This window comes from Thamnophis sirtalis, unplaced genomic scaffold (genome assembly GCF_051295495.1).
Source record: "Thamnophis sirtalis isolate CommonGarterSnake01/CBP01778 unplaced genomic scaffold, rThaSir2_p1.2 scaffold_6, whole genome shotgun sequence".
NCBI lineage: Eukaryota > Metazoa > Chordata > Lepidosauria > Squamata > Natricidae > Thamnophis > Thamnophis sirtalis.
The window spans coordinates 68202133-68217108 of record NW_028261386.1 but is presented as its reverse complement, the minus strand read 5'-3'; the positions used below and the strand labels follow the sequence as shown (position 1 = coordinate 68217108).

The window sequence follows — 14976 nt, the reverse complement described above, 5'->3', positions numbered from 1 at the left end:
AGTCCTCCAGTGATATTTAAATATAATCCCCATCTCCATTTGTAATAATAGCAAGCTATTATTACAACCTATTATGAACAATGTGCTGGACCTTAAACTATTTTCTGATTCTCTTGTATGCCAATGACTTTCTGATATGTTAACTAGTTAGCCAGTCACCCAGCCTTACAGCAGGAGTGAGAAAGTATGACAACTTTATAATCTATGGACTTCAACTCCCAGAGCACGGTTGACTCAGGAATTCTGCGAGTTGAAGTCTACAGGTTGTAAAGTTGCCACAGTTATTCACCTCTGCCATAGCCTGAAGACAAGCACAGCAACCACATTTCCAATTCTAAACCATCTTCCTAGGTTATTTATTCTACACTTTTATGACAATGAGGGGCTATCGGGTAAGCCAGTTTTCCTTATAGACACTCATCCACCAGAAGTTAATACTGGAAATTAAGTTATTTAGTTAACCTCTTCTCAGCATAGTTGGAAATCAGTCACATTTTTATTCTGACCAATGAAGACTTCTACACAATGCAAAAGCTTGCATATCTTGATTGAAGTCAAGATAAAGATTTAACTTCTTACTATTTCCTTTGCACTTCTATGAAAAATTGTATAAAATTAACTCCATAGGCTTATCATTGCTAGTTTGCATTACTTCCACTTGATAAGGCACCTACCTGAATCACAAACAGTTGCAATGTCCCCTGTTGTTTCACTAGCAGACACTGCCGTAACAGGACTTTTGTGCCCAGCAAGACTTTGCACATAGCAGAGCCTGTAAAAATGATTTGATTGTTCAAAGAACCACTCTCATCATTAATAGCAGTTGTAACATTTTAAAGTAATGCTTTAAATTCTTATTTCCGATACTAATATTGGAATATCACTCTTAACTATCAACAGTGTATAGATGGGGAAAAATACACAGGGTTAAACAATCTTACTGTTAATTTTATAAGATGGAACAAATCAATCTTCACTTATAATTTAGAGTCTGGGGACATTCAATACAGTAAGGAGTGTGATTTAAAAATGCTTATACCTGTTCAAATCCCATATGATACAAGTTCCATCTTTGCTCACACTTATCATGATGCTATAGGGTTTGCAGACAAGCAAGCTGGTGATCTCTGCAGTGTGTCCATATAGATGCATCTGAGACTCCATGTCGATTTCAGAAGGCTACGAAGGAAAATAGACAACCATAAATTTAGCAGAAGGCGGGAACAAATGTACTATATTACAAGTCAAACTTGAGACTAGATTTAAAGATACACCTGCTTCATTCATTATTTTACTGATTAGCAAGTGCCATTTTATTATCTTTTCCCTGAAAGGAAGGTATCCCCTGTCCAGTTGTGTCTGATTCTAGGGGCGGTACTCATTTCTGTTTCTTAGCTGAGGGAGCCAGCGTTATCTGATACTATCGTGATCATGTGGTCAGCATGACTATGTGCCAAGGTGCACAGAACACTGATACCTTCCCACTAAAGGGGTACCTATTTATCTACTTGCATTTGTATGTTTTTAAACTGCTAGGTTTGCAGGAGCTGGGACAAGGAACCGGAGCTCACTCCATCAGAGGGTGTTTGGATCCCGAACTGCCAACCTTCCTGTTGCTAAGTCCAATGTCGTAACCATTTTAGTCCTGTATAATTGTTTTTCTCAATTTCAGTTACAAAAACAGTAAGCCAAGACTGCTTATGTCTCAATTCAAGCTTTTCTTTAAAACTGAACGCTTGATTGACAAACAATTGCTACTATGGCATTAACTGTGAAAACTAGCTCATTTAGATCTTTCACGTAGCTATTAGCACAGAGGAAAGCTCTAAATAGCTGCCTATTTTACAGCACATGTTGTTGCTTAGTAATTCATGAGAGGATATATACAATATACTTCTTTAGCTGTAACCAAATGGTGTGCAAAATCAGAAACTTTTACCACATGCTGTTTTTTAAAAAAAAAATTATGCTGTTTCCTCTATTAAACGTGAGAGAGCTAATTAAGATGCAGGAATGTAATAAAATAAGCTGATAATGACGGAAAGCAGAGGTGATAGACAATAGCTTTGATATACCAGGTACAGCATTGTCATGTTGGAATCCCAAAAGGAAGGCTGCTAGACTTCAACAACCCATTAATATACCAAATCCCAAGATTTATTACGCTGCAAATAATTTTGGGCAAATAATGCATATTCAAATTGTACACTAAAAACAGTGTTTCAGCATCTGACCTATCTTTTATAGATAAGAAGGCCACTGAGAGGTATTTAGACCAAGTTCACTAGTTAGTGCATGTAATTGACAATGCTTTTCCTTATTTATTGCTCTGTGCAAAATCTCATTGTTTCTCTAAGTTAATATTCATTTTAGAAAAGAAACCTAAACAGACCTTAGCAAACATACTGCCATATCATATGGCCTCTTCTTATGCTACTAACTACACTACTTTACTTTACTGTGATTGTATGTATATACACAGTTTACACATACAACAAAATTCACATAACACCTAAAGACCAGACCCAACACACATAACAATCTCCAAACACACCCCCACCCACCAAAAAATTCACTGCCCTGTCCAATAGCTCACTGATGGTGACCCCTTAGTTCATTGTTGAGTGCAATTATAGTTCTGGGATAAAAGCTATTCAGAAGACGTGTGGTCCTAGTTTAAATTGTTCTGTATCTTCTGCAACAATCTAAAAAAATTAAGCAGGATGGGAAGAGTCTCTGAGAATGTTATACAACTTCGTCAAACAGTGAGATGCGAAGATGTCATCCAGGACTGGTAACTGGAGCCCGGTGATATTCTGGGCAGTTTTAATGATTCTCTGTAGAGCATTTTTTGTCCGCTTTTTGACCAATCCCCAGTCCATGGCCAATACCAGACCACAGCATGTTGGGAACCAGACCAAACAAGTGGCAGGTGAGCACGCAAAGTTGCATTTGTGCAAGTGGCGCACATGTGAAACCATCCCCTCTCCTCCCCCACCATTTCCACAACCACCGGTCCACAGAGCCAGAAAGGCTGGGGACTGCTGCTCTATATGGTCCAGAGTGTGAGGCTCCCAAAAAAGGCAATCCAAGGATCTACAACTGAACAGCAGTGATACAAATGTTCTCATTTATCTCACTGACTGACTGAACATGTTTACAAACCAAAGCAAAGTCTGTGTTGCAATAATTTACTTTGAAAAAGTACTGCTGTTATGAAAGTACAACTTTCAGATTTCAGAATCACCCAACAAACTGCTTAATCAGAAGAATAAAGAGACTTTTCAAAAAAATTCAAAAATGAAAAGATTATTTCCCATTTTAAAAATCACTTAATAACAGCATATTTTTGATACAATCATATAAGGATCATGTATTTTCTAAATCAGAGAATAATTACTTAAACTGACAAAATCTCTTTGACATGTGTAACCCAAAACCTGGCTGGGGAATTTCCCCCTAAGATGAAAATCCAAAGTGTGATTGATTGTAGAGACCAACTCTACATAGAGAATTTTATGGCTTTCAGTGCAATACTCAGAAGTGGGATTTGTTGGCTGTTTATATATAATACCTTGCTCTGCCAGTTTTGGCAGGGGTCCTGTTTCTTCCTTGATAGTTCCTTGATTAGAATATTGTCTCTTCCCTGATGGCTTATCTGGTGTTGTTCCCTGCTTATCAGTGTTATCTGCTACAAAAGATGCATTCTAGCTTTTTGTTTCCTTCCTGGAAGCTTGCTATTCGAACAGATCAGCTATCAAAAGCCAACAACATAGCGATAAGCTCCATTTACTTACCCTTTAAAAGATACAATCTAGAACTCAGAAAGGAAACATACATAAAGCTTCTCCACCTCTGCCTGAATGGAGTGAAACATGTCAATCCTGACAAGACTGAGTTACTATAGGTATTTAGGACTATCCCCTGCCCACCCTCAGCCACCCTGAGCTGCACCTTTAGTTTTGAATGTGGTAACACTGATGTACAATTCAGGGCTGTTCTGTTGTGGCCTGCCAGCAGCCAGTGGAGCTGGTGGCAGACTCAAACAGTGAGGAGGTTGGGGAGGAACATGTACCAGTCCTGGAGTCTGGGGAAGATTCTGATGAGTGCTGTGCGTCAGAGGCAGAGATGAGGCCAGGGCCGTCCGACAGTTATCAGCTGCTTTCTAAGTCGGATATCAATGGGGCAGAAGAACAGCTGGAGCCTGTTCCCAATGTGCGCATGCGCAGAGCTGCCAGGAGAAGGGAATAGCTAAGGAACAAGGGCCGACTCAGGAGTAAAACTAAAGGTGAATGGCCCCTCCCATAAGGAATAAAGGGGAGCGAAAGGGCAAGGGAGTTTGCAGGAGACAATTAGTTCAATTCATTAGGGTGAAGATCTGTTTCTGACTTCATGCCAAGTAATTGCTGCTACAGCATGGAGTTTGCAAGATATAGACCTGGCAACTCTCCAAGCCTGATAAAGGTCTGTAGTTGTGAAATCTCATGAGACTGTTTGCAGGGACTTTGCTGAAGAGGAATTCTCTTTAACCTAAATAAAAGAGGTTTTATTGTGATGAGGAATCTGCTTCATGATCTTGGGAAGTCTGGGTCAGTACATGTTCCTAGATTCCTGTCTCCTGCAGATAATAGCCATGACTAGAGGATCTTTGCACAAATGCATCTTGTGTGACAATTCGGCGTATACCTAGATCAGAAAGCCCTATTCACTTTCACTCATGCATTGACCACACCAGAGGTGGGTTGCTGCTGGTTCGGTCCGGATCGGGCAAACCAGTAGTAGCAGCGGTGGGAGACTCCGCCCACCTGCCCGGATGCTTCTGCACATGCACAGAAGATCACGTGCACGAGCAAACCTGTAATACAAATTAAAGAAACCCACCACTGGATCACACCCTGTTTGGATTGCTGCAACATACTCTAGATCAGGGGTGTCAAACTCACATCATCACAGCGGCGTCACATGACACATCTGGCCCATAGGCCATGAGTTTGACAGTCCTGCTCTAGATAATGCTGTTCCTGAAGATCATCTGAAAATTGCAGCTAGTTCTAAAATGCAGTGACATGGATCCCTCAGTTCACCTAGATATTGTGATATTTCTCAAGGAATTTCACTAGTTTCCACTAGACCTCCAGGTGCAATTCAAGACACTGATTATCACCCTTCATTTTTGTGCACTCCAATTACAAGGTCTAGCAGGGTAGTATGCTGCTAGTACCCTCTATTAAACAGGGCCATCTAATGCAATCCAGAAAGCAGGTCTGCTCTTTGGAACAACATACCCTTGAGATTTGGATGGCCTTAATCTTGCCAATCAGCCTTTTTAAAGTAGTAAAAACAAGTCTCTTCAACCAAGCACTGGCTGTCAGCATTGGGATAACCCCATTGTGGTGTAATTATTATTTTGCTAAAGGCAAAACTTGATTCTAATTGTTTATAATGATTGCTGTGTTTATTTTACTATTGTTAGCCATTCTGAGTCATATACTGATAGTATAGCCATATAAGTCTAGATGATAAATAAAGAAGAAAGAAAAAACATGATCCTGGAAGGTTTTGGGGTCCTGCAAAATAGAACTGAGTGCCATGTAGCCCATAGGTTTGCTTACTTTTAGGATAATAGATGAGGACCAAAATACTTGAAAGTTGAGAGATTCCTAACTAAATTACTAATTATAAACTTATATTTCAAGCTCATATTTGAAAGGAGCAACAATATTTGGTGGTTATATACCGTATTTTTCGGAGTATAAGACACACCAAGGTTTTGAAGAGGCATTTTTTTTTAAAAAGTAGGTAGGTAGGTAGAGGGATAGAGAGGGAGACAAATACAGTAGGTAGGTAGGTAGGTAGGTAGGTAGGGAGAGAGAGAGAGAGAGTAGGTAGGTAGGTAGGTAGGTAGGTAGGTAGGTAGGTAGACAGACAGACAAAAGGATAGAGAGAGAGAAATATATAGAGATAGGGAAATACAGTAGGTAGGTAGGGGGAGAGAGAGAGTGTAGGTACAGTAGGTGGGTAGAGGGATAGAGAGAGAAAGAAAAAAATAGAGAGAGATAGAGAAATACAGTAGTAGGTAGATGTTTCCAGGTATATTTATCCATGTGCTGGAGAAGGAAATCACTGATAACCTGCAGCACCTAAGACTTTGTTTCTGCTGGCACAGCACTTGATCAATGTAATTCTCATCAATCAGTTAAAGAGCTTTCCAAAAGGAAAAAAAAGTTTTTGCACTCTGAAAACCTCCCCAAAACGGCCCGTTTTTTTAGAAAAACGGGCTCATTTTTTAAAAAAAGGCATGAATAGCCTTGGGAGGGCTTGCAGAGTGCTCCTGGGGAGGATGCCCCCCCCAAATGAGCAAAAAACAGCCCGTTGTTTTTTTTTGCGAAAACAGGCCCATTTTTTGTCAAAAAAATTGCATGCATAGCCTTATGGAGGCTTATAGAGTGCTGCTGGGGGCTGGGGAGGTAAAAAACAGGCCATTTTTTGCTCATTTCTGCCCTCCGCTACCCCCAGGAACTCTTTGAAAGCCTCCATAAAGCTTTACACAGCCATTTTTGTGAAGGTGTGGGGCTTTGGGAGGCAAAAAATGCTGTATTCGATGTATAAGACGCACCCAGATTTTCAGCCTCTTTTTTGAGGAAAAAAGGTGCGTCTTATACTCCGAAAAATATGGTATACATGTATATACGGTATGTAGGTAAAATTACACACACACGTTTTTATAACTATTAGCAAAATGGCAGAGGTGAAAGTTAAACATTTCTTTTATAGATGTCCAAACTTTAATCTAGATGTTCAAATAAAACTGGTACGTTTGGCAAAATAAAAAAAGTAAAATCAAATTATTTAATAATTTAGCTGAGGGATGGGCAAGAAAGACACAAGATCTAAGATTGGGAAAGTAGACTATATTAGGGAAACTAATTCAACTAAACTACAGGCCGATTTTAAGCAGCTACAGCCTCAATTTTATATACTTACAGTGCTACTAGTGAATCTGTTGATATATGCTGTAATAACTCCACATTTACTTCCAGTAAAAAGTTGGCAGCTGTCTGGCACCCAGGCACAACTTGTTACCTTAGATACAAAAAAAAGTGAGACATTTAAACAGCATTTATGTTTTATCTGTTGTTTATCTCAAAGACTGCCAAAGTGGATTATATTAAAAACAAATACATTTGAAGAAAAACATTTTGTTTTGTCTTCAGCTGTTTTGCTCTTGAACTCATTCCACTCCTCCACTGGAAAAAGCCACAACCACACTTACAGTAATCAGGTTGCAAATCTACAAGCATTGACTCACATATACAACTAAACTTTCTCCTACTGTAGTTACTCTGCATTATATAGCAAACTACACAAGAAAGTTATAAGGATGCTGGAAATAAGCTTTCTAAGTAACAGGTGGAAAACTGCAACTCTAAACTCTGCAGCTCAAGCTTTTGATATAATGCGTATACCATGCACATATAACTGGGCTCTGGAATCAAGTAGTTTTGCTCACTTAATTCAGACGGAGAATCATTTTCTGCTGACTACTGAAGTGAGCAGTGATTCCCTAAGTCTGATAGTATAATAACCATAAAGTAGCAACTTTATCTATTTAAATAGGATCAAAAGCAAATACAAATTTAAGAAAGTCGGAGTAGCATGAATGCCAGAGCAGTTTATTGTGGTATTAATTTGCCTGGACCAGAGGCCATATACACCTACATTCTACAATTGTGTGGACTAGGTAACAAAAACACTTATGAATAGTGTGATTGATGAGAAGCAGGAAAAACAGCAGCTGGCTCTTTGTTTGCAACTAGGAACATTCATCCTTTAATGTATTTGATTAAACAAACACAAAATCATAAAAGTTCACATCCTACTGATGACTAATTGTAACTGTATGGATTGCCTTCTATTTTCTTTCTGTGTTGTACTACAATAACACTAGCATAGACTTAATCATTTCCATTATTAAGAAATTAAATTATGGATTATGACATTACAAGTGTTTAGGAAGGAACTTGTAGCAAAGTTACAGGTTCATTCTCAGTTTGATAAACAGTGATTTATTAGACTAGGATCAATACATCTAAAGCAGACTTTATTTGTTAAGGCTTGCTTCCCCCCCTCCCCCCTCCAAAAAATGCTAAGTTAGTCAAGCAGAAACAGAATTAACAAGTCTTACCTGGTGAAATTGTGAACTCTGTATAAAGTTTACTGGAGGTTCACTTTGCTTGCTTTTTAATCTTAAGATATTATCTGCATATCCCCAGCTCAGGATGGCTGACCACTGGATATCTGTACTATGCATGCTTCTAACACCTGCAACAGATCCAGAATTCAGTTGACATTTCAAGGTATTCTATCATGTATCTTTTTTTTCAAAAAGCAAACACTGGAATCTCTTCTTTTACTTAATTTTATTAAAATCACAGTTATTTTAACAATGCCTTCTGTTTTACAAACCTATTAAGGCCTTACTTATGTGGTCTTCATAAGATAAATATGTCAATCCTAGTAATGATATGTAGCTAATTAAGATGTGAGGGAATTATATTAATATTATTAATTGTGGAAACTAATTAAGTAAAATGCTTATTACATAAAACCTGAATTTGAAGATATACCTATAGAAAATAGATGGAAATGACATGATAAATTTGGTTTACTTCTGAAGGGATAAATAATGACATTGTTTATGTGTTAAGAAAAGATTAAGTCTAAGATGGATAATATGGGAAGAAAATAATACAGCTAAAATTGAAAATGGAAATATAATGTAACATGAATTGTGTATGTGAGAATGTTAAAGGGGAAAAACTGGACAACCCTTTGTTTACAAAAGAGTTTCAAATATGTAACAAAAAATAAAAAACTTTGGGGAAAAAATAAGATAAGCTTTCCATATTCCCTATGTTAAAATCTGAAGCAATGAACTTGTCATAACAAGAAAAAATGTTGGGAGTTCTAACGTTTCCTCATATGTTTTTGTTGCCTAATGAATCCATAATAAAACAGAATTACATTACTTATACAGGAACTGATTCCTGTGGGATCCAAAACATATGTGAGCCATCTACAGGAAGCTTACCTATGGGCAATAATTTCAACATGGAGTAGAGAGAACCTTATTACATCTGCTGAGCCACTTCATTGTGGATGTTTCTACAGTTGTCCTCAGAATTGCTATAGCTCATGTGGGAGCCATTTCACAAACTTCTACCCAATTTAAGATCTCTACAGCAATTACGCCACTCAGTAATATACAGTGTGGGCCTCAATAACTCAGTTGTCATCGTTGGATGACTGAACTAATGGATAAAGAGGATAGTTTGGCCTTTTTTGAACTTTGGTTTCCAATGTTTCTGCTAGGACTGTGTACTAGAGTCCTTACCTTGCTCTTTGCTGTAGATCATCAGAAGGCAGAACTTTCGGGACAGACCACAAATTGCTCTAGTTGGTAAAGCCTGCAAGGAGCCAAATCTTTCTCCATGTGGTTGGCTAAAGCAGACAAGTGGATCAGGGGCACTAGGAGAACCTACGTACTCCCCCCATTTTAAGCCTCTGATCCAAGGTAAAGGACTCTAAAACAAAACAAAACAGCAGTCAGTTTTAAAACAATTTTTAAACACCAGGTTTAATGTGTTTTTATTTCTAATGAAATTGTTGGAGAACATATTTACCCATCCAATTTTTCTCCCAAACACTTTCCTGTGAACTAGAGCAGAAGTCTCCAACCATGGCAACTTTAAGCCTGGCGGACTTCAACTCCCAGAATTCCCTAGCCAGCAGTGAGCAAAGCTGGCTAGGGAATTCGGGGGAGTTGAAGTCCCCCAGGCTTAAAGTTGCCAAGGTTGGAGACCCCTGAACTAGAGGGTAGTTATTAGGATTGCATAGTGCTTCTCATTAGAAAGCACAAAACATGCTCCAGAGCTTGTGAGGCGCTAATGCAGCACCTGTGCCTGACTCTTTACCAAACACGCCTTTCCCTGGCACAGGGCCCAAATGCCAATGGCAGCCATGTGATCCCAGAGAAAAGGTTAGAGACAGCAATCACAACTATGTCTGTCCCCATCCATTCCAAAGTGCCTTTTTACCTTGCATTCTGATGAGCTGCACAGACCTAGTAGTCATCTTAAATTGGCCAATTTGCATAAAAGAAGCCATTGACACAATAATTGGCGCAGATAACTACACCATCATTATTACAAATGATATCAGCCTTTGAAAAATAAGCTGTTGCTTAGGAAGAGTTGTTTGATGAATTTAAATCTATAGTCTTTTAATAATACTTAAATACAGTTTCTCTTTTTTCTTTGCTGTCCAATTGCCTCTGCCTCCCTCCAGTTTTATTTCTCCACTTTTTCTTTTCTGCCATTTCCAGTTCAGTTATCTCTTACTCTAACTTCATCCTTTCCTCCCCCCAATACCTGTTAGAAGGAAGGAAGGAAGGAAGGATGTTCATATATTTGTGCAAGTCAGAGTCTAACTCTGCATGTGGGTAAAAATGGCTGCCATGTGCAATTGGGGATCCATTGATTACCTGTATATTTTAATTAATTTAGTTGAATTAGTTTAACTTAATTGTTCCAATTAATATACTGATTTTATCTTGATGCTTTTGGTCAGGTATTTATGTCATTTGTTGTGCAATGGACAGGGAATCTTCTTCACTGGTTCAGAATTGATAGTGCCAGTCTATTAAATCATTATTTAGTGATTTGGGAGAGGTCACCCATAACGCACACCCAAATGTGAAGAAGCCATTGTATCAGACTGGGACCATTATGTCTAACCCAGGTCTAAAGGTTTAATAAAGCTGGATCACAACGCTATCTTTATTTTCTGAGTTTTAAAAATGTGGTTGGGTCTTTTGATTAAACTTATCTCTACGGAAATTGAGTATCAGTATTTGAAGAACAATGCTACTTTTAAAGTATTATTTTAGAAATAGCAGCTCTTGACTTCTCCATTGGGAGACACAGATAACTGTTCTTGCAGAAATATATATGAGCATAAAACGAACAAGGAATCTAAAGCAGAAAAAATTATTTGATGCTGTTCCAATGGGGGGGGGGGGAGATGACTTATTGAAAGAAAATAGGTACTTAGGTAACACACAGCCTTGACAGACACTTTAACAAAAGCTTTAAAAACAATATCGATTTCTCTACAGATCTTCTCCACCCAAGATCCTCCTACCATTAAAAAAGCAATAAGAGATAAACAGATAGATAGACAGTGTGAGTGTCAGTCTGTCTGTCTGTCTGTCTGTCTGTCTGTGTGTGTGTGTGTGTGTGTGTGTGTGTGTGTGTGTGTGTGTGTTACATTGCAGTATGTTGCAGGAAGAAGTTCTGTTATATAATGAACACAGTAGCATTATGAAACATACTGGGTAGACAATCTCTTTCGTATGCTCCCTTGTTTCTCTGAAAGCAAACTGCACTAATAATCCCATTGCAGCAGGGAGTTCTCCTTCCATAGGTTTCGATCTGCTGACGTGAGCCGTGTGGAACAGCTGGCGAGGAGTCTGCCCATATGTTTTTATCATAGTCTCCAGAGCTCTTCTTTGGACTGGATCTTCAACAGCTGACACATCCATTCCAAAATATGTCTAAAATGTAAATCAGAAACAAACAAATTATATCTATGTAGATGTATAAGCATGTGTGTTCATTAAAGGATAAGAGAATAATTCATTCTTAGGGCATGTATATGTTCCTTTTGTTAGATTTTTGTTTTCTTTTATTGTTTTAAAAATCACGGTAGTGTAAGCAATGCCTTCTCTTCCTATTTTCCCCACAACAAGCACCCTTTGAAATGAGTTGGGCTGAGAGAGAATAACTGGAGTAAAGGCACTCAATTGATTTCTCTGCCTAAGGGAGGACTAGAATTCAGTGTCCCTATTTCTAGTCTAAAACCTTAACCATTACATCAAACTGGCACACATAAAACTTTTTAAATAAAAAAATTAAGCAGCCAAGCAAGTATACTATACAGCTGAGGCAAAACAGTAGCACCAAAGTTCCAAGGTAACAAAAGTTCTTCAGACTTCCACTTGGTTCAGTTATCAGCAAAATAAAAAGATCCAAAAAGATCCAGTAGGAAAGAACTGTAGGTTCCACACATAAAGCACAGACATAAGAGACACCCTGTATCTCCCAGCTTCTGAACCTCTGCAAATTTACCTTTGATCTTTCTGTAATTTAGTCACTCTAAAATATTTTAATTTTTATCACCATAGAAGCCATCTACACCTTAATGTGAGCATCTTGGCCTGATTTTAGAACGGATACTGCTATGGATGCCTTAGGGTAGTCGCATCCTTGGCAATTTTTAAGATATGTAGACTTTTAGGATTTGAAGTCCACACATCTTAAAACTGCTAAAGTTAAAAAACACTGCCTTAGAGGATGACATTTATTAGGCACCGTTGATTCTGCCTGACCTCCTCACAATCTTCAGTTCTACCATCTTTAGTATCCTGTTGGATTCTGAAATAGGAACTGACCAATAATTCCAATTCTATCTAACACATCCTAAAAATGGATGCTGGAAGATTGCTCTTTGTTATTGAGGGCCAAGGAACAGCTGAAGAGGACATTCCGGAAATTCAGCAACGTATGGCTAACACACAGTTTTCTTTTTCTTTTTAATGCAAAGAAAGCAGTGATAGCTTTGAACTAACCAATATAATATATATACTATACGGATATAGTAATGGGTTGGTTGCAGCCTAATAATGTACCTTAACACATATAAGACACATGTGCTATACTTCAGTAGGAATCTCCAAACAAGAATGAGAATATGCTACATTTTAGATGAGCCTGGATTCCTTGTACATGCTGGATCTAATACTGTTATTGAATGAAGGGCAAATGTATTATTATTATTATTTTTAAAAGGATACTTACAGCAGGATGAAAGACATTAATCGCTTGAACGGAGGTCTTGCCTTTTTGTTTATACCCAAATACTAAATCAATCCAATGGCAGATGGTTTGGGAAACATGGTCAGACTCTAAAGCTTGACGGTGGATCAGAATAAATAATCTTGGATCATTTCGAGCCCAGGGTGGGAGGTTCACATGGTTTACTCTTTCACCATTCTGACGTATCCCAAAATCAAAACCTATAAATAGAAATAATTCATATTAGTTGGCTTAAATCTAAATAATTAATATAAAAATCATTTTTATCTTCACACAACATTTTTTAAAAACCAACTCATGGTAATTGTTGCAAAATTATGTTCTCCAAAATTTTACATTAACAATTGATTAAATCAATTGCATAGTTTGCATAGCTTTAAATCTGAAAGTGAATCTTGGACTTGTGCACTTCTCCTGTTTCTCTCCTCCTCCAGGAAAAACCTCTTTTTTAACCAATCTGCAGTTTATTATGAATGAACCAAACATTTTGAATCTATTATCTATTACCCATTTTTTAAACAATGTTTTTCAGTAATAATAATGGTCCACTTTCCCTGTGATTAGATGTAAAGTTTAACACAATTGAGATCTATGTTTTGTTTACCAACAGTTGAAAGTCCATTTTTTATTATTTTTTTAGATTTCTGGATCACTGCAACTATATGACTCCCAGCAAACAAAATAAACAATACTGGCATAACAACAATATTATTAGAAAATTAAAACCTACTATGCAACTGGAGCAATAAAATACTAGCATTTCACCAAAGGAACTTAATCTTAATTTGCTTTCAGAAGGGGCTCAACATTGGAACCATTTTTATTTGGGGGGGGGGGCTAATATGGAGACCATTTTAGAGAAGCCCTTCCTTCTGGCCTCAACCCCCCCCCCCCTGCAATTTCATGATAGTGGGGAACTATGAGGGAATGATCCAGATCTAGCTGAGAATCTTGTGAATGAACAGCACTTCATCTTGCTTTGGTTCAACTTCAGTTTGTTACTTCCCAATCATATCAAATAGCCTCTGGGCTCTGAAACAAGATGCTAACTACGGGGTGTGAGTGGCAATGTACAAGATACTGCACCCTAAACTAATTAATGACCTGGTCTAGTAGATAAGATTAAAAAGTAGGGTGAAGAACCAAGCTCTGCGACACTCTGGTATAGCAGGCCAGTGAGCTAATCTCTTCTTATCTACAACCACTGTGTCAGGCCTGGAAGCCATCTTTTGCATTTGGACCTTCAGGCCTGCGACACTTAATGCTGTGTGAAAATGGGAGGGGGGAATTATATGGAGTATGGGAGATATATAGTCTAAATAACATTCCTTTCTCAGAGAGTCAAGGACATCTTGCCCTGTACCTGTAGCGGTGTGACTAGGAGGCATCTCCAGTAGGGACGGGATCTGATTGGACCATGTGATGGACATGTGAGTGCTGAGCAGGGATTTGAACTTTCAATTGGATGGGGGAAACCTGGAAGCTTTCAGATTTGGGTTTTCCCAGATGTGCCTATATGACATTTCTAATAAAATGGAACTTTGAGGAAACTCAATCCTCGCAGTCTTCTTTTGTTAGTGGCGTTACTAGGAACAATAACTCACTGATTAGAAACACCTACTAAAGGATTGGAAGGAAGGAAGGAATGGACCCACTGGAGCACAATACCCCAATCCCCGCAGATGAAAGCATAGCATGGTTAACAAAGGGTCTAGTGGTTAAGACACCAGGCTAGAAAGCAGAAGACCATGAGCTCTAGTCCTGGCTTAGCCGTGAAAACCAGCTGGGTGACTTTAGGCTGGTCACTTTCTATCATCTCAACAGAGTAGTTGTGGAAAAAAATAAGAAAAAGAAGAGGTGTATTGGATATGTTCATCAACTTCAGTTACTGTATTTTTCAGAGTATAAAACGCACCTTTTTTCCTCTAAAAAGAGGCTGATAATCTGGGTGCATCTTATACACCGAATACAGCATTTTTTGCCTCCTGAAGCCCTGCCTCTTCACCAAAATGGCCATGCATAGCCTTATGGAGGCTTTCAG

The 14976-nt window shown here is 38.4% G+C and overlaps 1 protein-coding gene across 1 annotated transcript in view; it reads right to left on the bottom strand.

Moving 5' to 3' along the window:
• The window catches only part of LYST (lysosomal trafficking regulator), a 98360-nt gene that overhangs the window by 11169 nt on the left and 72215 nt on the right, over positions 1-14976 (bottom strand). Inside the window, exons 44-50 of the mRNA XM_087718070.1 lie at positions 12918-13135; positions 11393-11614; positions 9395-9584; positions 8186-8322; positions 6985-7083; positions 1040-1179; positions 675-772 (exon numbers count right to left, since the gene is read on the bottom strand). Of these exons, the coding sequence (XP_087574196.1) occupies positions 675-772; positions 1040-1179; positions 6985-7083; positions 8186-8322; positions 9395-9584; positions 11393-11614; positions 12918-13135 (1104 nt within the window). The remainder of the gene's footprint in view (positions 1-674; positions 773-1039; positions 1180-6984; positions 7084-8185; positions 8323-9394; positions 9585-11392; positions 11615-12917; positions 13136-14976) is intronic.